The sequence below is a fragment of the Bombyx mori genome, chromosome 10 (genome assembly GCF_030269925.1).
Source record: "Bombyx mori chromosome 10, ASM3026992v2".
NCBI lineage: Eukaryota > Metazoa > Arthropoda > Insecta > Lepidoptera > Bombycidae > Bombyx > Bombyx mori.
In genome coordinates, this window is record NC_085116.1 from 7,021,632 (window position 1) to 7,048,829 (window position 27,198).

The window sequence follows — 27,198 nt, forward strand, 5'->3', positions numbered from 1 at the left end:
GACAAAAAACAAACAGTATGCATGCGTGTGTGCGTCAAATACATGATAGTGTATGTATGTAATGTTTTTCTATTGATTTATTGTTATTTTTTATCCATAATTTAAAAAAAATGAGCATTTTGCACTTCTCTATAAGTGTGGGAAATTTCATACTGCTCAGTCCGCGCAATTTTCGTAAAAAGGGTTACAAAGTTTTTGCTTCACGTATTAATATACTAGCCGTACTCGCCCGCTTCGCTGGGCATTTAAAATTAACATTATTATTTATTTTCATTATTACAAGGGAGTCCAACACTCATATAAATTAGTCTATCCATTAAGTACATGTATTTTCTACGTGGATATCGGATGCATGGTTCAGTAGTATAACGGAACATCCGTAAAAAACACTGTAGATTTATATATTAGTATAGATAGATACCTGTGGGGCTCTCCGCCAACCTCGAGTTGCTTCAACAGCAGCTAACGCGGCAGCGAGGACTGCCCAGAGCGCGAGTGCCGATCCGACCGAACTGCGTTGAAGTTTACAAGCATAGCGCGCATATAGCTCCTCCAGCTCAGCGGATTCAAAGCGGCGGCGTGTCACCAGCCTGGCCAGCGGTCCGCGCGCCGTCATGGCCTTCACCGCGTGATCCATGCCGCCCGCCACCCCCTCACCTGGCCGTCGATCGCATCACCAATCTCCGCATCATCTGCAAATAATTCAATAGTTTTCATTTCATATTTACGTCAATTTGAATTTTCAAGAGATTCAACGAAACCATTAATAAACTTCACAAGCAATGATTTCAAAGAGAGGACTGCTGTATTAAGGACAAGGAAGTCTTTTTTTATTTATTGCTTAGATGGATGAACGGGCTCACAGCTCACCTGGTGTTAAGTGGTTACCGGAGCCCATAGACATCTACAACGTAAATGCCGCCACCCACCTTGAGATATGAGTTCTAAGATCTCAGTATAGTTACAACGGCTGCCCCACCCTTCAAACCGAAACGCATTACTGCTTCACGGCAGAAATAGGTAGGGTGGTAGTACCTACCCGTGCGGACTTACAAGAGGTCCTATCGCCAGTGAATATGAAATTTCAAGAGATTCAATGAAACCATTAATAAACTTCACAAGCAATGATATCAAAGAGAGGACTGCTGTATTAAGGACAAGGAAGTAATAACTGTAGAACTGATTACAAATACATCAAGCGACATTTAACTTTCTTCGTATTTATAGAAAAGTAAATAATTATGCTTCAACAACCTTTCATGAATAGCCCACTACATAATCATAATGTAGGCGTAACACCTTTGAAAACAGTTGACCTAATAAATAAATGTTCAATTGTTGTTGAGAAAAAATTAAGTTCTGTAACAACTGAACCTTGGCGCCGATTATAATATGGATTAAGTACTTATCTCCATTTAAGCAGTGAAAACAACAATATAAAACTTGTTTTAATGTGTATTCATTTAAATCTCCGTCAAGATAAATTCGTCTGGTACTAAAGTTTACAATTGCGGTGTGAGATATAAAAAAAATTAAGATTTTGCACACGAAATTCTGCTCAAAATTACCAGCCTGTTCACTACTATTGCTGTATATATCCCTTAAGTTAATTTGGAATCTTTCTGGTGGCCTAGTAGCAGCCTCTCATACGACAGGCAACGAGTACGAGACCTCACTGTTGTTCTGAAAATCAAATATAGGTACTTAAAGTAAATGCCTGTTTATGAATGCAATTTTTTATTTTTTTATTGCTTATAAGGCTAGACGAGCTCACAGCCCACCTGGTGTTAAGTGGTTACCGGAGCCTCTAGACATATACAACGTAAATGCGCCACCCACCTTGAAATATAAGTTCTAAGGTCTCAGTATAGTTACAACGTCTGCCCAACCCTTCAAGCCAAAACGCATTACTGCTTCACGGCAGAAATAGGCAGAGTGGTGGTACCTACCCGTGCGGACTCACAAGACGTCCTACCACCAGTGAGCTAACGATTCGGAAGTGTATTTAGCGATTTAAACTGTATTCATATTGTTGACAACATCGGCGGCTTATCTGTCATCGTATCCAAATATCTAAATATTCTCAATAGTCCGTTTAAATTTTATTCTCAGTTTTAATACAATGTTATAAACCCACATGGTTCGATTATATAGTGCTGTCTTTTCCCGTCTTGAAGCAGTTCCATTTCAAAGGATAAAATGCGATATTCTAACACAATTGCACAGCGACTTTCGCCAAATGGTAGTGGCTGCTTTTCTACTCAATTAAAAATGCGTAATTATTAAATGTGAAATTTTACATTTATGTCAAAATATCTCTAGTAAGTGTGCTAATGAACACCCACTTATGTCTTTTGGTAAACGTTGGTCAACACAGATCAGTATTGCAGTTACTAATTAACATCAAGGAAGCAATTACCGAGTCTAATGGTGGGTCTTTAATTATTACATTTCTTGGTTTAGCACGGTACTAAATTTGATCAGTTATGGTACATTATAATCAACTGTTGAATGTGATAGCTTCAGTTACGGTACATTTTCAGAGCTTGACAGAATATCTATTTAAATTGTATTTCGGACAACAGAATCGAATTACTCAGTGCAACCGTCTTATTGTATTAAGCCGATTAATGTTATAAACAATAGGAATCTTGGTAGTTTTTTTTAACAAAAGCTATAGTCGCTATCCAAAAAATAATTGTTGTTTAAAACTTAACCAGCAAATAATTTTATCGATTCGTTTAAATACAGACTAAGTCTGTATGTCTATCTACCTCCGTGCTGGAGTCATGGTCCAGGCGGCTGGCCGATCCTTCGGCTGGTCGTAGGACCGTCGAGACGATTCGCCCGATTCTTGTGGATTGGGTGAATCGTGACAGAGGACGCCTCACTTTCCGGCTCACGCAGGTGCTCACTGGGCATAGTTGCTTCGGTGAATTCCTGCACCAGATCGGAGCCGAGCCGACGGCAGAGTGTTACCATTGTGGTTGCGACTTGGACACGGCGGAGCACACGCTCGTTGCCTGCCCCGCATGGGAGGGGTGGCGCCGTGTCCTCGTCGCAAAAATAGGAAACGACTTGTCGTTGCCGAGTGTTGTGGCATCGATGCTCGGCAACGACGAGTCGTGGAAGGCGATGCTCGACTTCTGCGAGTGCACCATCTCGCAGAAGGAGGCGGCGGGACGCGTGAGAGACGCACAAGCCCGCCGCCGTCGAGCGGGGGCCAGGGAAGCGGATCTCGCCCTAGCCCTGGCCCTCTAAGTGTTTCGGGTCCCCCTCATATGTCGGTCTGGGGCCCGGCGAAGGGGGCCTAAGAAGACGACGTGCAAGCTGCTCTGCACGCGTTTTACGCAAGAGCATCCGGGTGATGGAAGGCTGGCTATCCTCGACCCACGCTGGTTCTGACCCAGCGGGGTATTTCGTAGGATAACCTATTCAAACCGGCGCCATCTAGGCGGGCTTCGGACAGCCTGCCGACCGAGAGGGCTGGTGGTCGTGGCGCCGACGATCGCTGGCCCGGCGTCCCGAGATGTGCTCCGCACTAAGCGCTTCACTCTCCTCCCCTTGCCTTTTCATGAGCTCTGTCTCGTGCGAGGGTTGGACGTTGGTTGTTGAGCGACAGGAGGTTTTAGTCGGTTCGACTCCGACATGCCCCACCCTCCATCCCCAGCGGAGGGTGGGACTCCGGCGATTTCCTCCTGACAAAAAAAAAATAAAGTCTATCTACCTAGGTAAAACATCTGTATAATCCGCGTATCGTCACTTGGATTTCATTCATTATTTTATTACGTCAACATCAAAAATTTCGTACTGATTTATAAACAAAAAAATAAACATAATATTTATAAGATTATTAAGCTTCTTATATAGGTAATGTTGTATTGTTAAAATAAAAACTTCAATGTGTTGCTCTGAAAGAACAAAGAAACGACATTTAAAGTTAATTTTTTATTCTTGTAGCTATCTAAATAGGAATTAATTTTATTAAAATTTTACGAAATGTCATATTGTTTCTCTGTCAAGGCTTTTCGACTATACAACACATGCGCGGACGTTCCAGCACATGTCAACAGCGCATGCGTGACATAATTCAAATTGAAGAAAGGAACAAGACTTTCTTTACATATTTTTAAATTGAACTAGAGGTCCAGTAGTCGAAATTCGACTATAATTAATTGGAATTGTAAGTTTGTACACTATTATGATTGTATTTTATACTTCTATAATCACAAATTTCGCCAAGACTACACTATAAAAAATATTAACAAAGACAAACCATATTCTATTCTCAATTTGACAACAGACGTCAAGAACAAAAGTTTGACAATAAATAGTATGCATGCGTGTGTGCGTCAAATACGTGGTATGTAGTGTGTGTAATGTTTTCTTTATTTATTTAATGTATCTTTTATGCATTATTTAAAAAAAAAATATTAGCATTGTGCACTTCTTCTCTATATTCTCTATAAGTGTGGAAAATTTCATACTCCTCCGTCCGCGCGATTTTCTTAAAAAGGGATACAAAGTTTTTTCTTCACATATTAATATATAGATAATATTATACCATAGATACATGATATAGATATATGTACAAAACAAAAATAATGTATATACGCGAAACATGAAATAACAAATATTTATTACCAAACGCTTTACTTGACGTACAAATTTCGACTGTAAGCCGTTGGTTTCAAGATAAATATCCTAATAATAATCACGACTAAAGAGAAGTGTATTCTATGATATAATGGTCAATTACACGTATTTATAGAAATTACGGTTATATCAGATCGTAATGTGGCGTAGGTACAGGGTCGTCTAGACTCGGCGTCTTGGCATTACCACGAGGGGCGGAGCGTCCCTAATGCGAAGCTCGAAAAGCACTATGAAAACCGACAAAAACTCGGTTAATATTAAATCAAACGTTTAAATACAATTTGAGTATTATAGTTAATTTAAAAAAACGAACTGTGTGAAAAAACAAAGAATTTTGGTAAAATTATTAGCCTACTAAGATAGGATAAATGTAAACATATTTGAACAAGTATCTCATATTGTGATGATCTTTTTATGACTTACTGAAAACATTTAGTGACACCATTACTTATTGAAAAGTAAATAAAAAATAAAAAAAGGACAAATTAAAAAGAAATATAAGTAAATTAAATGTAAAAAGTAAAAAATAAAAGAAAAATAAATGAATAAAAAAGGAAGGAAAAATAATAAAATAACGTAGATAGGTACTGCAATTCCAAGTTCGATTAGTTCCGAAAAATATCGAACAATAAAATAACAAACAAAAAAACGAACTTCATGTCATTACTAATTCGATCGGACTGTCTGAAGTTAACTTTATAAAAAGTAAACAATGGTTGATCTAAAGCAGACCGACCACTGTACATTTCTTTCGGAATGCTCGAATTAGAACTCCACAAAAAACTTTTCTTCTTTTATTTAACATAATCTATTTATCGCCTATACGTAGATATAGTAAATTCAGTCAAAAACTATCTGGAATGGACGATTTGTTTATGATTCCAACCTCTTTTTTTTTGTTGTTCTTTCTTTGGAGTTCTTTTTTTTCCTACCTGTGCTGATAGCCTTGAGAGGCTATTTCAGCTTCACCCTAACATGTAGGTGAGCTCACGCGGCTCAAACCAGAAGTGTTGCTAACACGGAACCTAGCAAGAGCAGTGCTTCGCAGAATCTACCACCGGATCGGAAATGCGACCCATTGAGAAGATCCGGTGAGAAACTCTGTGGGCTGTGTCTATGGGTTAATTCACTCGTCGAGCCCTTCGTCGCAAGCGACGTGTTCGACGAGGACGGTGACCGGTGCTTGTGGTACCTAAAAGCACCGTTAATGGAATACCACTGACGAGGAAAACGCGGAGTTCGAGGTGCATCTGTTATTTAGCTTAAATACAGTGCTGTTTTTAGTTATATCATATCTAGTGTATATTGTAAATTTCATAGTGGATAATAACATCGAACAAAGAATCTGTCTTAAATTTTGCACCGCCAATGGAATTTCGTGTCGGAGTCACTCAAAATGTTACAGAAGGCTTATGGTAAACCGACATTATCAAAAACACGTACTTATGAGTGGCACATAGCGTTCAAATGCTTTTTATCGTGATATGATAAAAGATTTGCCTCGCTTTAGAGTAGGCCATCAAGGTGTTCAACTGAAGTTATTATAATATCCCAAAACTGAAGGAAATAGTGACTAAAAACCTCATTCAAGTTTGAGCGAGATAGCCACCGAGCTTTCTCTGTCTCTCGACTCGACCTGTAACATCTGTAATAATTGAGTATGAAACATGATGCCGCTAGACAAGTCCCAAAAGGCCTGAATATTCTCCAAAAACTTAATCGCATAAGAGTCGTTGAAGACTGCTAGAAAGTATCATTTCCGACCCGACATTCATGAAACGCATTGTTATTAGTGACGAGAAGAAGAATCACGAGTTGGATATGCATAATAGTCAACAAGTTTCGGCCTTCCAAGTGAATCAAAACCGAAAAAACCACGCCAAAGTCAATCAAAAGTCAAAATCATGTTGTTTTCTTTGACTATTGCGGTGTCATGCACTCGGACTTCTTGCTGGAAGGTTAAAAGGTAAATAAGGAACATTATTTAAGCCTTATACGGCATTTAAGATAGCAAATTCGCCGAAATGGCCATATCTGTGGAAAGAAAATTTACATTTTACACCAGAATAATGCGCCGTCGCAAAAGGCCATCATTGTAAACGAATTTTTGACCAAATACTCAACAAATAGGTATCATCGAGAAACCACCATATTCACACACACAAAAACAAAAAGTCAGAGCATTTTAGATGATGAACAATTGAATTTAGAGTTATTTAATTTATAAATAAGTAAATAATAATATTCTTATTCGTTTTGATCTTAAATATGAAAAAAGCCCCAGCGGTAAGCAGTTTCTGATGTAATCACTTACGATCAGCTGGGCCTTCGATGGCAATAAACATAAATTACTTCTGTAATAACTGACAACACTTACAATTTAGTTATTACACATTAACACAATGTACAGTATAGTCGGCCCTGTACCCATTCGATTTTTTTAAATATCTATTTTGTTTTATTTGAAACAAGTTTACCGATAATATGTAAACAGATATGTAAGCAGCACGTCAATGTGTTTACATTATTATTACCTTTATTGAGCGGATAGAGCAGGCGTCGCTTCAAATTGATAATAAATCACTTTTTGCAGTTTCTTAAACAAATTTTAATGTAAACGTCTGCCAAAACATTTTATTTACGAATCATTATCTTGTACTTGACATACAAACGTATTTCTAAAATTAGAGAGTTATATTTATTCGAGGAGTGATGATACACGACGATAAATTGTTTTACTTCACTTGGGCATTTTAAGATACACACATCGGGTAATGACTCATTATCTTGAACTTGTATGTTGTGATTAACTGAGACTATTTATATTTGATTAAACGAGGAAACATTAAAGTGTGTGTTGTGATACTACCAATTCGAATGAGGATACTAGCGGTGCGGCGGTGTAGTCCATGTTCCGAAAGTGGACCTAGGCGACAAGGGTAGTCCATCCTTCAAGGAAGGCCGCGAATTTATACAATGTCCAAAACAATTCCTCAAAGCACGTCCCATGAAACAGACGGTACAAAATAAAATAGATGATTAAATTAATTAGTGTGATTTTATCATTGTCCGCTATTGTACTTCCTTATCATTAATACAATAGCGACTACGCAATATATAATTTATAATTGATAAACCATGTCGTCTCAACATGCATGATTCCCAAAATTCGCCCATAATATCCATGAACATGCGAATGCTGTTATTGTGCCCATATATCATCAACAATCATATTTTCTGATTTATAGGAACGTAAAGAGTGTTAGTTTATAATCTTTGATGAACCAAATCCAGTTACGTGAAAAGTACACTTTTGGGATATTTAAAAATATTTAGTTTTGTACATTTTTTTTTATAATTCGTTCAATAATTTCAATATAAGTCAACAGGATTTTCGTAATAATTCGTTTGTTATATCGTAATATTAAATAGAACATTTAAATTTAGCGAAAATACTAGATTACTAATAGTTTTAAGTATAAGGCAAATAACAGTAACGTCAACAAAAAAACGAAAAGCCTTTGCTTCGATAATTATTAGAGACCATAATGTAATTTCTCATGTCAAATACATATTTATCATATGAAATATAGATTAAACATTTTATTAAATGAAATAGATAAATATGTAAAGTTTAACGTTCTCGCATTCACAAAGTTCCGAATACGGTAACTAAATAGTCAAATATAGAATTGCAATGCCATTTACGTACACCTTATAAATAACAAAAATTGGATGGACAGTGAATTATTTCAGTGGAAAAGAAGTAAAAGTAATATAATAAATACCAAACACAATAAATCTTTACGGGAGACAAAACGAAACGTAAACGTGGCGATAAATATACCAGCAAACTTTATCTTTATTGAAATTAACATGTTTTCTGTTTGTGGTGAAGGCTTCTCTTTTTATTAAGAACAAGTGAACAATTTCGCCAGGACTAACTAACTCTATATGTACGAATGTAAAACAAACTCATTTCGAAACGCCAAATGATGCTATGCCAGAAACTTTCCTTAAGTGCCAACAAGAATTGTATATAGTTTAACTCGAACGGTTGAGCGTTGTGCAAAGGTAGAAACTAGACCGGTGTTTCCCAACGTGGGGCCCACGCCCCACAAGGGGGCAATTTGATAATTAAGGGGAGCTATCGCACTAAATTAATATAGAAAATCTGTATTAAAATCTTTTGAATTTGAATTTCATTTCTTAATATGTGTTTTGAAATGTTACTTACTGTGTTTTGATAACAATTTCATAGGGATTCCTTCCTAAAACCTATTATTTATGTTTCTTAAGTGAACAAATAAATTTTTAATATTAAAAATTATATATGGCGGGCATAAAAATTTTGAAATGTTACAGTGTGGCATGGCACAAAAAAAGGTTGGGAAGCACTGCATTAGACGGAGAACGGTAATTAGAAATGATAGCCGACTTTTATGCGTTGGTTATATGGTTAGTGACTATAAGTACTGTACCACGAAAAGTCTGTTCGATTCCTAGTAGAAATCCTATTTCTTAACTTCCTACGGTGAACGCCATGTGGCCCACCCGTGGGCTTAGCGTACTATACCGTTCAGGCCAAGCCAAAATTAGGGAATCATAATTTTTTATCAACTTGAGACGTGCATTTTAAAATTTATAAAATACGATGATTTGAGAGATATTCGTACAGTTGAAACATTAAATTCGAAAAAAAAGTACAATTGGCGGTCTTATCGCTAAGAGCGATCTCTTCCAGACAACTAGAAAAGAATCATTTGGAAACGAATTTCACGCGGCGTACCACTGGTGGTAGGACCTCTTGCGAGTCCGCACGGGTAGGTACCACCGCCACGCCTATTTCTGCCGTGAAGCAGTAATGCGTTTCGGTTTGAAGGGTGGGGCAGCCGTTGTAACTACACTTGAAACCTTAGAACTTATACCTCAAGGTGTGTGGCGCATTTACGTTGTAGATATCTATGGGCTCCAGTAACCACTTAACACCAGGTGGGCTATGAGCTCGTCTACACATCTAAGCAATAAAAAAAATATGTTAAAAACTACAACTTTCAATTGGATTTGAAAACCAAGGCATTCGGTTCGGATAAAGGGCAACGCGGCTTACTGATGACGTTTGCCATCACAAAAATATTTTAACATAGAATTCAAAATTTCATTCATTTAATCATCGTGAAAAACCTATAGGTAGTTAATAGAATAACCAAAAAATATTACTGTGGTCATTTTTTTTAATACATGCATCTACTACATATATTTTTCAATAACATTCAAAATATTGATATATCTATAACAAAATTGTATTTAGAATCTAGGCGATTAACTTTTCCAACATTATCAGTAGGTACCTGGTTAACCAAACATAGATCTATAATGGTCTCTTAATAGCCGCTAACGATGTTGATTAAGCAGAACTAATTTCATTTATTCAACAAGAAATTAAAAAGATATTAGCTCACCGCAATGAGATCATGTCTGTCATCGTTTCATACCTTCAAAATGTTAAAAGTAGCTTGACGTTGTAATTTTTTTTTTATTGCTTAGATGGGTGGACGAGCTCACAAGTCACAACCCACCTGGTGTTAAGTCGTTACTGGAGCCCATAGACATCTACAACGTAAATGCGTCACCCACCTTGAGATATAAGTTCTAAGATCTCAGTATAGTTACAACGGCTGCCCTACCCTTCAGACCGAAACACATTACTGCTTCACGGCAGAAATAGGTAAGACGGTGGTACCTACCCGCGCGGACTCCCAAGAGGTCCTACCACCAGTAATACTGCGTTGTTTATTACTAAGCTTCCCGTTTTCCCTCTAGGTAATTTTCAATGGAATCCAGATTGTTATTTCTGTTAGATTTTGAAGAAAATGGATTATAATGATTGCATAAGAAGGGGTCACGGTCGACGGGTCAATAAACCCGACAATGCTGTGCTAAAGTCTGAACGCGCCGGGGCGCCCACCGCGAGCCGCTTACACCGCACTCGTATGAAATTCAGTGAATGGAAATCTCAGGCTGCGCACTTCACCCGATATTGCGGTTCCGAGATATGCAGAATGATCTAATATTGCATGGAGGTCGTAAATAATTGAGCAGACTTAAACAGAGATGGCTTTTCAGCGCCTTTCTCTGAGGGGAACCTGAATAATCCAGTTGTATTTCTTTAAGGTATATATATATAATTTACTTTGCATCATAATTTCAAACATAAAATTTGAAAATGGAGAGAAAATCAATTATTTTTCCACAATGGATATACTTACAAGCTACGCTATTTAACTGGTTGCAATTTGAATTATTTCTATAAGGAAGGAAGTTTATGTAGAGATAATTTGTTGAAACTTATTCAGGCCTTGGTCAATTATATGATCAATCAACTCAAACTTGAATTCGATTAACTTTAAAGTTTCCTAATAAAACTTTAAACAACTGAAAGCGGAAACTTTATATTGGGTAACGTCTTGATTAATGAAAAGCTCTATTCAACTTATTAAATTTACTGTTAATTCAAATTAAGGAAACAGAAATTTTTGTGTACTTTTAGAAATGTTTCAAATACAATATTTTAGTACTGTGTACTAGAATTTATTATACTAACCAAATAGCAAAAAAATTAAGCATATACATTTCCTATAAATCGGTTGAATCCGCATGTGTCCCGGCAGAGTTCCTAATATGTATACCTAATTGAGAAATACGAATATGATTTTTTTTTATTGCAAACAAACTGTAGGTATGCTATCCCTATTTTACAAATTCACATACGAATAATTTATTGTATTTTATTATTTATCTCTTGTATCCTTGTCTTTGATATTACTAGTCATTCCCTATTTAATAATCTCATACAATTTATACATGTTGAGTTGCAATGTATTTACATCTTACGGTCTTGTAATATAAGTTTATTTGATAAGAACAGCGCACATGCCACTTTAACAAAAGTTAACGTAATGCTCACTAACAATATCTACTGAAGAGTTAGTACGTTGGTAATTAAATCTAAAACATTAACCTGTACTTAAACACTTAAATAGCTCAATGAGAACGTACAGTTTCCGTAATAGAATAATAATATTTGTTTTATTTTCCGTCAGTGTAACAATATCCAAATGACAAATTCGTATTCTCGGCCTGGTTGCGGTAACATCAACTGAATACAAAATTACACAGCTCTTTTGAATTTCGTTGGAACGAAACAAGGACAAATTACCTTCCGATTTCCTTGCGGCAACCTCCGTTGTAAATTTAAACGTAACTTTTCGTTTCTCGAAGAACGAATTAAGTTTATTCTCGCAATTCCGATTAGGATAGAAAAAGTGAAGCGAAACTATATAGAGTACTTTATTTCATAACTAGCGACCCGCCCTCGCTTCGCTTCGGAAACATTAAATGTTATTATTGATAGCTTAGTCCCGCAAAGTTATGTCCCGTCGTACAGCGGGTGACGCCGCGGGGCGAAGCTAGTCTAAAAAAAGTGAAGCCTGAGTTACTCCTTATATCATCAGCTACCTATCAGTGAAAGTCCCGTCAAAATCGGTACAGCCGTTCCAGAGATTAGCCGGAACAAACAGACAGACAGACAAAAATTGTAAAAAATGCTATTTTGGTGTATGTACCGTATACCTATATATATTCATATGCATGTAGTAAAAAGCAGTTATTTCAATATTACAAACAGACACTCCAATTTTATTTATATGTATAGATAATAACTAATATTTCACTTTGGGAGGACATTGTCCTGTGATAAAACGCGGCCGGAATATAGTTCTGCGCCAGGCCAATAAAGAGAAATAATAAAAAGTTAAAGTTGTTCTACAATTCATACTTATGTCCGGTAGTTTCACCCGTGTTCATTTTAGTATTCAAAAAGGGCAAAATTCGTCTTATTCTTATTATATCTCTAAAAGTATATTAACACAACAGTGTGACTGTAACTTTAAAATATTTTCTTTATCTATATTTATAATATTCTAATAATTATAACAGACTTCAAAAAAAGGAGGTTATCTAATGGACTATTTTGTTTTTCAAGGTAAATCGATTCTGATGATCCTTGAATACATAAAAGTTGGTGCTTTTCCTCTGGTCCCATTTAAATTTTATTAAAATCTGACCTGAAATTTACTTTTGAGTTTTCCTAGAGTAGTTTTATTCTTCCATAACAATGCACATATATTTAATTGACTTCGAATATAGTGATGATATTCTCATCTTCTTATATCGATTCTCTCTTTTGTTCAATCGTTGTATTCTTAACACTAAAATTGATTCATGTTGCTAAACTAAACTTTTTTAAAGTTTCTGGTAGTAACTGGTAGCGTAATAGACTATGTATGTGGGTTTAAAATTCAAGATGCCACTTACGGTAGCAGTCGGCAAAGGCTAGGTTAATAGCATTGCGACCTGTATCAATGCAATTATAAAGACAATTGCAGAGCAAACACAATGAACGCTTTGTCTCCATCTACAGACACAATTATCATCGATGAACCGGTTTTGAAGTTTGATCAAGTAGATTAATAATATGCTTTTTGTATATTGTACAACTGTAAAATGCCCTCTTAATCTGTTCAATCGTAATACTGCTGTTGTTGACGAGAGAATGTTTTGATCTGAGAAAAAAATTGTAGTAGTTGTAAGTACTACCAATAACTTTTCTGTAGATTTCTTCTCTCAAACTGAGCCCCGTGAGTTCGCCCACCAGTTAAGGTGAAACCAGAATAGCCACTCGAAGCGTGTGTAGATAAACAAAAGTTGATTTCAGTACAATTTGAATTTATTTTAGTTAGGTTTTTTTTTTTAATTGCGCGTAAAAAGCGATTTTTATATTCATTTTAGATGAAAACAAAGCTAGATTTAGTGCTCTCAAAAACGAGATGTAAAAACTTAGGTGTTGATAATTTATTCTTCTGTAACTAAGGGACCGTAAAACTCGAATATTAAATAGACTTCGACAAGAATACGTTGATGATTATATTAGAACACGTAAGGCTTCGAGCCGTGGACATTGTGACCGTAAACACAACATTTCCATAGTCAGCAACGATTGCTACTTCATATGTTAATGAACGATTGGCTTGGTGGAACATTAACAATGTTCCCCGCGATTTGACGGACGTTAACTCGTTACATTGCATTTAAACAATATGGGAACAGACGAACATACAAATCATACACAATCGTTTCTGGAAGTCACAAATCAGCACGCGTATATGTTTCAAATGCTTTCGAAAACAAAGTGAAACTTCTCATTGTTCAATTTTAGATCGCAGAACTGAGCTTCGTTCTGATGAAACTAACAACTGCACACACGCGACACCAAACAATAGATCTTCAAATAGTAGTTGAACAATGCTGTAGTACTCCAGTGTAGCGTAAATGGCGCGACATATTTCATGGTGTTCAAACCTTGAATGAAAAAATCATTACAGAACATCGAGTCGCTTAAAATCAGTATCTATACTTCTATACTTATATTATAAAGAGGAAAAATTTATTAGTTTGTTTGTACTGAATAGGCTCCGAAACTACAGAACCGATTTGAAAAATTCTTTCAATGTTTGGAAGCTACACTATTCCCGGCGAGTGACATAGGCATATGACAATAATAATGACGTAACTTTTTAAAAAAAAATATAGGGATCCTTACTAAAAAAAATTACCTAAAACATTCTTTACATCGCGTGCCCTGTGAAAACGATTGATGATAGAATAAAATAATGTACTACGACTTTGTAGAACACATTATTATTTTAATTCCGCAATAAGTGTTCTTTTATTTTTAAAAATAAAACAACGTCAAATATCGCTGAAATCTTTGTTAAAGATCCGAGCGGAGCCGGAGCGGGCCGCTAGTAATATATAAACAAATAAAACATAGAACCGTAAAAGGTTTATTGAACGAACACTGTGACGTAATTCGAATATTTTATCATCCTAATGCTAAAAACTAAATCAACGCATACACAGTCAAACATCTGTCATCACAAACAGTCGGGCGGTGGCCACATAAAAATAGCTAGTCACCTCGAAATATTAATAAATACTAGTGGTACATACACGCGACATCGTAATATGTTCTCTCGTTTAATATTATTTACTTATTCGCGCCGTGCAAAAGCTTTCCGCCTACATTCTTTGTTGAATTTACAACTAACAAGTTCTCAAAATAAATACGTCTACTATTCGGATAATTCAATGAAGGAGTACCGTTTGCGATCTATGTTGAAAAACCGGCCAGTCTAAACGGACCTATAAAAATATAAAAATACATTGCATTTCTGTCAATGCAAGAAGGCACGGTTAAGCCGTCGCGTCTACCACTGATAACTCTGTTCAACCCTAGTTCGATATCATAAGGGCGACGCAAACAAAACCCGACGGTATATGATACATGAACTCTCGAAGTCCGCTGTGGAAGAGCACAAAGCTTCAAGGTTTGTAGTAAGGATGCGCTATATAGGAAGACGCCAGTACTTTAAAATTAAAATCCGTTAAGGTGCTAAATCTGATTTACTGTTAAATTAAATTAAATCTAAAGCATAGTATTTACAATGTTAGGTTGTATAATTATTATTATTATTTGTGTTAAAAAAAACAAATTTGTATTTAGTTGGGTAAAAGTAGGAAGGTAGAAAAAAATACTAAAAATATGAATTACAAAGATGTAGCTGTTGTATACCAATAGAACTTAAGTTTCAGTCCTATCTCTAATTGAACAGAGGTATCCACATGTGTTAGCAGCCGCTTAACGTCAGGTGATACGTGTTGATATTTCCAGCCCAACACAAATAATTAAATAAAACTATCCATTAGATTCTCTCTTCGTTGCCATAAAACAAAGTGCAAAAAGGTGTTTTCTTTGGCCAAAAATCAAAATCTTTAGGAAATATCTGCCACCAGGGCGTCATTGTCAAGGGCATATGCCCCTGATGACGCAGGCAATGTCAAACATGTTTAAAATGTTCTACATCGTGATTATCTTTCTACCTACGTTAAATAAATTTGATTAGTAGTATTCATGTAAAAAAAATAACTACTCGGTCAAAATTAAACGAATTTCGTTAAGATTAAATGCATATAAATTGCGCTAGATTATTTCCAAGTGAAATCTAAATTGACACTATATATTCATATGCAGCATGCAAAATTTTGAATCGTTATTTTATGTTTATAACTACTAAATTAAAAGAATAATCCTTTATGACATTTCAATTTAATCACGAATCTGTAATATAAAAAATAAAAACACGAATAACTATTTTTTTTTGTTATTAAATCACTGCATGAGATTAAAAGAATCATATTAGATTATAATCTAATTCACAAAACAGAAACAAGTTGTACTTGATTGACGAACATGTCACAAGTGCCATAGAGATAAGCTGACAATTATTATCTTACCTGTCAACAAACTAATCATACACTCCAGCTTTAATTGGATATTCAATGTAATTGAATAAATTAATGCACTGTTCTTTAATAAAAGTTATTCTAGCTGATATCTAGTTTAGTGCGTCTGTTTTTTTAACATATACATTTTTATTGGTTATATTAGGTAATGACCTTGTACCCGGAAAAATAAAATAAATCAAAATTTCGACTAATGCGCATCTTAAGTTAAAGTAGAAGGTTCAGTAATTACAATGAGCTTTCGCGATTAAAATTCATAGAAAAGAATAAAATTAAAGAAAATTTTAATGTTTTATTTTAAGCAGCCTGTATTCTCTCGGTTTTTCTTTAAGACTATTTTAAATTCAAATTAAGTTTTAGTTATTTTGATTCCGTATAATGTTATGATAATTTAAATATAAATCCAGAAAAAAAAATGTATCTTTCCAACCTACCCTGACATTAGGGAGCGCCTGTGCTCGAGTTCAGATTCGCATTGCCTTGAGATGGAAATAATTTCGAGGCTTACTTCAATTATATGAAAATTGGACGTCGGCGCTTTTTGTTATCACAGAGCATTTAATAAAAAAAGGCAGTGTCAACTGCTTTTAATCAAGCCATTGTTGATTCGCGTCCTTTTCAACCTTAAACGAAGGAAAGTAAAAAGTCAGATTCGTATACTATTTGATTTTAAAAAGTTTACGTTATTACGTGGATGTTATTCACTTTATTATCAATTTTATTTAATGTTATTTTCGGACGCACGTTTTCTCGCTTTTTATAAGTATGCTAGTGAAACTCGGTAACGCTCCTCTTTATTTATAGATAAATGTATAAAATAACCTAATACTTGTTGAAGCTACTCATCTTATGGTATTTCAGAAACCTTTCAAAATATATTTACTGCTGGTAGGACGTCTTGTAAGTCCACACGAGTAGGTACCACCAACCTATCTATTTCTGCCGTGAAGCAGTAATACGTTTCGGTTTAAAGAATTGGGCAGCCGTTGTACTGTAAAAACTGAGACCTTAGAACTCATATCTCGAAGGTGGCGGCATTGACGTTGTAGGCGTCTATGGGGTCTGGTAACCACTTAACACCAGGTGGGCTAGGAGCTCGTCCACCAATCTAAGCACATAAAGACATATAAGAAAATTTTAGGATTGGTATTAAACTTATTATAATATACCATACATACTATAGGGATCTCATCGAAAGGACACGGAGAAAGACCAGTGACAAGTTAACTAATAGCAGTCTACCCAGTAGGTAACGCCTCCGAGTCGAGTATTTATTACAAATAAACAGTATTTATTCTATAATATATATTCTATACTACTAAAACTATACTACCAAATAAGCACTATTAATTAATTAATTAATTACTCTACGTACGAAACATAGTTTATTGTTCTTGTATTTGGCTGTGATCCTAATCACGAATTTCATTATTTTCGTTTTTCTAATATCGTCAATGACTAATATTTTCTAAGTTTTTGCCAACAATGACTACATTGAGGAGACGAAACATAAGACATGTATAATAGATGTTTTTTATTAGAAACAAAATAAAAATGTTTGCTACGAGATACAAAGTTATTATTGAGAACATCGTTCAATAAGATAAATAGGTAGGACGTAGGTACCAACTCATGTGGACTCAATACACACAACGTCGGCTACCACCAGTGCTAAATATAGGAATTACGGAGAACAGCTAGGGTAGGATATACGGACGGATTATAGGCAATATCGGTATTTAGTGATTTGAGTTTTTTTATTGCGGTCATGGCATACCTGGTGCTAAATGTATACAGAAGCCCGTGAAGATCACCGCCAGATCGTTACCGCCAACCACCTTAACATTTGTAATATGTCACAATTGTACAGTAGTTACGCAATGTTACTAAGTTACGTAAGTTAGGTTTTTTTTTTATGTGAAACATCTATAGCCGCACGTAAAACCGATTTCTTGCGTGGGGACGCATGTCGTGGCCACGCTATATGATGGTATATATATACAGTCTATATGCAGTAGTGTGTACGGTGTGGCGACGCGTCGCCATGCGCAATCGACTGTGCGATTCTCTCCCACTCGATCCGGCGTTAAGCCATCTCTCTGGCTACACTGAGCTCGGATACGTATAGTTTATACTCCGTAGTGTATACAGTGTTGTTTTTTGTTTACTACAGTACACATAAACTGTGTTTTACTTGAAAACAAATTATTTTTTCGTAATATTATATTTTATCATTATGACATATTTAGTTCCTATCACAATCTGTTCTTTTCTGCATATTACTTTTACAAAATAATGTCGATGTTCCACATCTGCAAGGCGTCCCGTGACGGCACACATTTTTTTTTCAATTTGATAACTATCACAAAATTACTACCACGGTGACGATATCCTTTCATGATAATAGTCATTCATGAACATCACATTTGATTAAAAAACTTGTGATTTAAACACCGGCATAGTCGCATCACTCATCACTCCGACGCTAAAGTCTTATAGGTCTAGGTTCTAAACCAAGTAACCATCATAGTCCATTAAGTGCATTTCGCATAACTGTCTCTTCTTAATAAAAACATATGACCTAAAATTTCCCTTTGTATATTTTTTATTGGTGCACGGTGTACTATGAAATAATTACCACACCATATTTAACAAACAAAAAAAACAGATAAAAGTAGCCCATGCTTGCAACGTCGAGTATAGAATTCAAACTATTAAATAGCAATGGAATTAATTGCCAATTTCTACAATCATCTTTTAATGATTCTAAAATAAAATAAACGGTATTTTATTGACTTTTGAATAAAATATGGCAGAGCCATAGATCGTTAAATCTATACATATAAATAAAATTGGAGTGTCTGTTTGTAATATTGAAATAGCCTCTTTTAACTACATGCATATGAATATATATACGGTACATACACCAAAATATCATTTTTTACAATTTTTGTCTGTGTGTCTGTCTGTTTGTTCCGGCTAATCTCTGGAACGGCTAAACCGATTTTGACGAGACTTTCACTGATAGGTAGCTGATGATATAAGGAGTAACTTTTTTTAGACTAGCTTCGCCCCGCGGTTTCACCCGCGGTACGATAATAACCGCGGGTAAAATCGCGGGACTCAGCTATCAATAATAAAATTTAATGTTTCCGGAGCGAAGCGAGGGCGGGTCGCTAGTATTTTTAAATAAAACTTAGGCAAGAAAATCTTTTGGAACGAAGCCATCACCCATTACGGTAAATAAAGACTTTTCCTGTGGTGGATTGTGTATTTTATTTCACACTTAACAGCAAATAAAATTAAAGAGAAACCTTTTTGCGAAAACAACATCGAAATTATTAAGTGGAGCAACATTTCGCTATCCCGCAAGCACCTGAATGATGCCGACGTTATGAATTATACAATGTCAAATCTAACAGATTACATATTTAATTAATACTTTATTATTCAGTGGAATGGTTAGGGAAAAAATTACAAAAATTATGATAAAATTCCTTTATTTTCATACAAAATGGTTTTTTTTTTTGTTATTGCTTAGATGGTTGGACGAGCTCACAGTCCGATGTTAAGTGGTTACTGGAGCCCATAGACATCTACAACGTAAATGCGATATAAGTTCTAAGGTCTCAGTATAGTTACAACGACTGCCCCACCCTTCAAACCGAAACGCATTACTGCTTCACGGCAGAAATAGGCATGGCGGTGGTACCCACCCGCCCGGACTCACAAGAGGTCCTACCACCAGTAATTACGCAAATTATAATTTTGCGGGTTTGATTTTTATTACACGATGTTATTCCTTGACCGTGGAAGTCAATCGTGAACATTTGTTAAGTAAGTATTTCATTAGAAAAATTGGTACCCGCCTGCGGAATTCGAACACCGGTGCATCGCTACATACGAATGCACCGGACGTCTTATCCTTTAGGCCACGACGACTTCAATATTAATTTATATTACAAAACAATGTTTCGATATATGTATGCATTAAATACATTCGGATCAAGGGCGCAATTATGTCAATCCACTTAGAAGTGAATTATGCACTATGGAATTGAATATTCGGCATCCGCTTAAAGTTAAAAGTGTTTATCGATAATTTGCTTAAACAATAATGTGACATCCGGCTCCTATCTAATTCATGTTGTGCTTGGAAACAAATTTATTGTGACTTTGGAATGTCAATTTGCTGCACTGTTGATATGAAAAAGCCGATAAAACTGCATATTTATTTAGCATAAAAACTGCTACATTTTTCAAAAGTCTGAATGAAGATGATGAAGGCAAGATACAATCATTAAAACAGCATTAGCAATTATTTCAATTCCATAATTCAACAATGTTTGAGCCCCGTTTCCGACCGCGTTCAATATTGAGTGAGTTTTATGAAAATGCAACAATAACTAGACCTATTTTTTTTTGTGAATCTCCTAATCGCATCAGAGTATCACTATTAACATTTAGAATTTTTAATATTTTATTTTATGAATATTGTGTATGGCTTCGTGACAATTGTGTTCACAATGTTTTGACAGACGAAAGAATATAATAACAACAATTAATTAAAATTCTTCGTTGATTCTGGCTGAAACATTAAATACTCCTTGCTAAACAAAATAAATAAAAAAGTTGGAGTAGGTACACGTTTACACTACTCATACTTTTATGTATCTCTGAAGTCTCGGAGGCGGAAAGTTCGAAATTGTTACAACAAACACTTGTAACTTTGCTAGCATTTACAACAATTCGTTGGAAGAGTTTCAATAAAAGAAATAAATACAAATAAGTATACAAAAAAGAAAGTCTAAAAGATTTGTTCATCACTAGGGCAAAAAAATAATTGATTTATTTACACTTCTGATAGCATACTATGTACGTATGTTCACTACATATGATGTCAAAGTCTACTTTACTGATCTCTTTCTCTTTCTATTTCTATTATGATAGTTAGATTTACAAATGTAGATAAGGAACCACAAAGAAAGCCATAATGAAATGGAGTGTCGTGGGGTTAGCACAAACGAGAGTTTCTTAGTGAATATAACTCATATCAGTCCGGAAAGCGTTGTAAAGTCAACTGAAACATTTGCTTCAAGCCCCCACAGGGCATTTCAGCACTAGGGAGTGCCTACGTAAAATTAACTTGGCGGCATTTAACACAACTAGCCGGTTCTACATTTGGGGCAAGTGAAATTATTCATCACATACTTTATGAGTGCGAGATCCTGGAACGGACAATAATTAACATCTTTCGCAATAGATATCCAGAATAACATGTCTGAAGGCTGTTTTCTTCGAACGCTTTTTAATTGTTTATGCCGGCGGCGGTGAGAAGTGGAGAGACCAAGGGAATAAACACAAAAGACCACAATGGTCGAAATGTTCGAATTATTCGCCCAAGCCCTAAAATTCCAGAAAATGTTATTATAAGACCGAAATTAATATTAAAATTTTTAGACCACATTGAAATCGCAGATAGATGAAAATACCATCCTACCCTAAAGCAGTAATTGTTGCAGCCAGATATACACGTACAATGATTCGGAGCATTACTGTTCAGCTGATTTTTAATTATTACCTCGAAGCATGCATGCCTTTCGATTTATAGGATTAGGAATGATCGGTTTGCAAACAAGAGACCAGTTGGGACCTCGAACTTGTGTCTTATCTTATTAAAATCAACTAACATACTAAGCTCTCAATCTCACCAAATAAAAACAACTCGCATACGACCAACGCGATTTATTAGTTAGTACACCGTTGTATAACTTGAAGGAACAAGCTACAAAGCTCGGATGGGCATTTAAACAAGAAAACACACATACAATTTATTTTTAGCATGAGAAGCACAAAAACGAGTTAGTTTTAACGGCTATGGTTTACATGTTAAATCTGTTACATTTTACTATGGTTGGTGTAAGCGTGTTGTAAGCACAGTTAGCTACCACCATCTAGCCTATATCTGCTTCAAATAATGTACGTGTTTCTGTTTAAAGTGTACACAAAACGTTTGTAAGTTCGTGTTTTGTTTAACGCTATTCGACTATGAATAAACCGGCATAAAGAGAAAGATGAGGTTCTCAATCCGCGGAGGCGTATATTTTTAAAAGTTATGTTCGCTCTTATAGTTTAAAAACTGACAGATAACTAACTGTTTTTTATGATTTTATACACACGACACGCTGCGAGTTAAAAATGTACGACACAACAAAACAGGAAGTTAGATACATCACAAGTCTTTAGAAACCAGTCGTGTTTATATGACTTCAGATATGTTGTTTGATGTAAAGTTTCGACTTTCAAGGCGATAAATGGAGAAGGTCAATCTGTACATTAATCATTAATAACTTAACATGATGATTCCAACTGACTTAATGATTCTAAATTTACTGGCGGTTGGACCTTTTGTGAGTCCGCACGAGTAGGTACCACAACCCTGCCTATTTTTGCCGTGAAGCAGTAATGCCTTTCGGTTTGAAGGGCGGGGCAGCCGTTGTAACTATACTGAGACCTTAGTACTGATATCTCAAGGTGGTTGGCGCATTTACTTCGTAGATGTCTATGGGCTCCAGTAACCACTTAACACCAGGTGGGCTGTGAGCTCGTCCACCCATATAAGCAATAAAAAACATAATAAATAGGTTTTACAATTTCTATTCATTTGTTACATTATGAATTGTGTTTTTTAGTATCACCTGTGTAATTTTTTTATGTAATTTTAGAACGGTCAATATTTATTTTTATATCATGTCCAACGATTTGGACAATAGGTTTTCCGATGAAAAGCTTTCCTTCGGATCTCTCGGCCTATTCTGTGTTAAGCGGTTTGTGATTAAAGCAGGCAAGCAAATCATTTACAAAATTTACAATATACTTTTACTTTATCCGAAATTCATCCCGACCACAAAAGCCTACTTGGCACTAGGCCAACGTTTTTATAGAGAAAATCAATTTGTTCCCTCTTCAATTCAATACCTAATTTACAACAAGTTCATTAACAGCTAATATTCGGTATTTAAAAATCATAAGTTTCGTATTGAAAAAGGTTGATAGGAAATCAGAATTGGAAGTTTTCGAACCAAAGCAAACACTTAAATTTTATGAGCGGATGCAACCAAGCCGGTGCAGCAATAAAAGTGCCTCAAAAACGCCTCACAGCGACTGAAAGGGACGCGCCGCGCCGTAGCACTATTACTTTAGAAATGGATATTGGCTATTAGAACAGGTTTCGTTTGATTGTAGATAATGACGTTTTTTATTGGTGTTTTAAAAGTCTGTAATTAATAGGTCCTTATTAGATAACTACTATTGTCAATTTGAAATCTGAAATCTTGAAGAATCCTTAGGACAACGAATGCTCGGCAAAGAAGACTTTTATTTCTCATTAAATATACCTTTAACACGTTTTGTACAATGTAGCCGTAACAAATACGCATTATGGTTTTTTACTTTTAATATTTGTAGATTAAGTACTCGTGATAAAGTTCAAGTTTGCCAAGAGTTTTCTAGAGCATATCATTGAATTGTAAACACTTCAACCTGTTTGCAGAGTGTAACAAGAAAATCTGGATTATAGTGTGGTCAAGCGAGTGAGCATTTCACCGGGTGAGCAGCAGATCAGTGAGGTGAGCTGTGCAGGCGTGACCCACGAAACTAGGTTACGCCCGAGTCGCTTACTTGAACAGATTACTTTTCATCTCTAGTCTTTCGTAATACACTAATATCCAACAATTTAGTAAGATTAACAAGGCCTAATCTTTTTAAGACTTTTTTTAAATTACAGTTCAAGGACGTTACTAAATATTCGAGAATTTTCTCAGCATGAATGCAGTGAAGCAACTAAATTTCAACTTCATTACCTGTCCTTAGTATTAGTATTTATACTCCATATTACAAGGAATGTATGTATTTTGTCAATTTTTTTTCCAATAACTCTATGATAATATTAACTATTATATACCCTTAGGTAATTAAAAATTCTATTTTATTACTACCAATCATAAATCATTATTTTAGTCGTTTGTATTGTACATCATTATTTCTGATAAAATCTTGATAACAAATTGGCAACCATTGAACAATGAAATTGGAAATGCTAATTACGTAATTAATATAATATTTATCTATGTTATGATTTACTCTAATTAAATTACAATGTATTAAGTTACAATGTCCTTTTATGAATCAGATTACGTATAATATTGAAATACAACATACTAGATTTGAAGCCGCGTAGTGGAAACAGATAGAGAGTAGACAATTCTATGAAGTGGTGAAATATTATAGCTTAAAATAAATTTTGAAGGTACACAATGTAATCTCCATTACCCTAATAGATGCATGCAATAGGTACATATAGCTGTTATTAAATAGTATTTCCCTATAGGATTACTAGCACTGTAACCACAATTTGAAACAACATGAAATCTTTAACACATCGGATTATTCCACAATGATAATATTGAAAATACTTTTTGCTGATTAACTTCTTAAAAAAGTTTTTAACAACAAAGGTTTATGGTTTACAATTTTCTACGTGAGCTTGTTGTAGTATCATCTACTAGCAAAGAACCGGTTTTCGGCGGCTAGTAGGTAATTCACATTCGATAAGGCAAGTTTGTAACATAGAACGGACGCCAACAAAAATATTCGGTCTTCAACTTACCTCTAGTAAGAATCCTCGAGGGCGACGTCCCTCCAGCACGCCGGACGGATCGGGCGCCGCGTAACGAACATAAACACTGCACAAGAACAAATATTACCTAATATTTATGTTTACACTACACTCAGAATATGTTCGGACACTGAAATCCAGTAGTATAGTTTGTTTTTAGTCACTAATTGAGAAGTTATGCGCGCATGTCCGTTTTATCTCATTAAAATCGCTTAAATGTCGAATAGCATCTCCCACAACTGCCGCTCGATGACTGGATGAGTGAAGCGGGCGCGCGCCGTTCATTTAGTTGGGTATGGAAGGCGGGGTGGTAGTGCGGCGCGCGGTACGGGGAATAAGAATTTTCAATGAAGTAAAATAAAAGTATGAATGGATTTGTAATTAAAGTAATTGAATACTAACACTATTTTTAAGAGTTAATGCCATTTCCTTTTACTCATTTTTCTTAGTAAAAAATATTATACTAATTAAATTTAATAAATAAGAATATTATGCGGGTAGGTTCAGGCGATATAAATACAGGTAAACAAACGTAAATATTTAAGGAAGAATAAACACTTAAGTTTTAATTTTTAAGTGGTCAATGATTATAGAACTTAATATTTTTCTCTATTACATTCCGGAAAATCTGCAGTATAAAGATAGTCATAGAAATTTTAGAACAGAAAAATCGCCAAATATAATATCTACATATTGTGGATTTCCATCTATATTTTTTATTTGACTAGTTACTGTACTTCGACGCAGAGCAAAGATTCAGCTTAACAAATCGAATATATCCAGGAAGTCGATTTATTTAATACTTTAACTTCAGTATGATCAAACTCAATTGTCAAAAATGTCTAACATTTGCATAGGTTGCACCTAGCAACCATGTCTTCAAAAATATCGGGAATACCTAATACTGAAACATCAAAAATCCACATTATACTGACAATCCATATTATATAATAATCATGAAGTGATTTTACATCATTTTCTCTTTGATCGTCAAATCAGAAAGCTTTATATTAAGCTTTCCGATTCACTTCCGATAAACTTCTTTTTATGGAAATTTCCCAACTATAAATTCTACCACTAAAGCACTAAAGCATGATCCAGGTCATTGGTATTTAAACTTCTTCGGTCTTATTCTTTTCAGAGACTAATTGCACCATTCAGAATGGCACCATTCAGATTATCCAAAAACGGCTATGATATAAAATATCTTAACTTAACCTACTTTAAAATGAAATTAAGTTTTCAATAAATAAATGTTTCAAGTTATTTTAGATATTTTGATTGTAGGTATTACGTGAAAAGGTAATAAGCTTATATTGCATTCGAAATTATTTTCTTGCCAGAATCAGGGACGTGCCTGATCGAATAAAACTGAAAACAATCACAATTTATTCGCTTTTATTAGCTTGGTATGTATGCACGTTTGTTCCTTTGTATACAACGGCATCTTTGAACGTCAATTTGAACCCTCCTGGCTGAACTCGTGTTCGCCCTCCTGTCCTAGTGAAGCTGGAAAGGCCTCCGGGCCACCAGTAATCCTTCAAATAAAAAAAAACATCATTTTCACCGATTTCAAGGCGTCCAATTAACTTGAAAAATTGGGCATGCATCAAGGACCGATGACAATACGGTAATTTTATAACTTCTTTCTGATTTCCTGACCAGTATCAAGAGAATAAAATACTATAATATATAAATAACAAATTACCGGGAATAAATTACGTACGGTCATCCGGCTCCATTTAAAGATTCCCGGTGTTACGGATACTAGAGATTGACAAACATACTTATATACAATATAAATATGTACAAACATATATAATAAAAACCCAGACAAAGAGCAAACAAACCGGTTCATCACACAATGTTTGCCCGATGTGGGAATCGAACCCACGACCCTCGGCGCAACAGTCATGTGTGCTAATCACTGCACCACCGAGTCAGTAAAAGATCACAATAATAACCAGAATAGCCGGGAACAAGTCGACGCGGTCATCTGGTCCCCAAATAGGATACCCTGCACTGTGGGAACTAGAGACTGATATACATATACAGGGTGTCCCAGAAAGAATGGATAATCTTGTAACACCTCATAGTAGAGCTATTGGGATAAACAAAAAAAAAATAAAAAAAAAATCTCAAGTAGTACCCAAATTACGTATTTAAAAAAAAAAGTTTATATTTTCCATACTACTGTTTCTGGAATTTACAACAGCTACAAATAAATGAAATCCATAGGCTTTTGGTGTTACTTTTTGTTGGTGGTTCTACACGGACTATACTGAAGAATATGCAGGAAATCTTATGAGTAGCTAGTGTATTTTTTTCTAAAAGTTAATCTGAACTTAAATTTGAATCATGAAATTTGGTATCTTTTCTTTCTTTTTAATTTGGGTACTACCTAAGAAATATTTTATTTTCTTTTGAGTCCCCAATAGCTC

General features: G+C 35.3%; 1 protein-coding gene across 3 annotated transcripts in view; it reads right to left on the minus strand.

Moving 5' to 3' along the window:
- The window catches only part of LOC101741402 (Ca(2+)/calmodulin-responsive adenylate cyclase), a 98,203-nt gene extending 73,189 nt beyond the window's left edge, over positions 1 to 25,014 (minus strand). For 2 of the 3 annotated variants that reach the window (XM_038013423.2, XM_038013421.2), the window contains exons 1-2: positions 24,749 to 25,014; positions 422 to 692 (exon numbers count right to left, since the gene is read on the minus strand). In XM_038013423.2, the coding sequence (XP_037869351.1) occupies positions 422 to 637 (216 nt within the window). In that variant the 5' untranslated portion in view covers positions 638 to 692; positions 24,749 to 25,014. The remainder of the gene's footprint in view (positions 1 to 421; positions 693 to 24,748) is intronic. The other variant, XM_038013422.2, reaches the window with a different exon arrangement.
- Between the last annotated feature and the right edge of the window lie 2,184 nt (positions 25,015 to 27,198).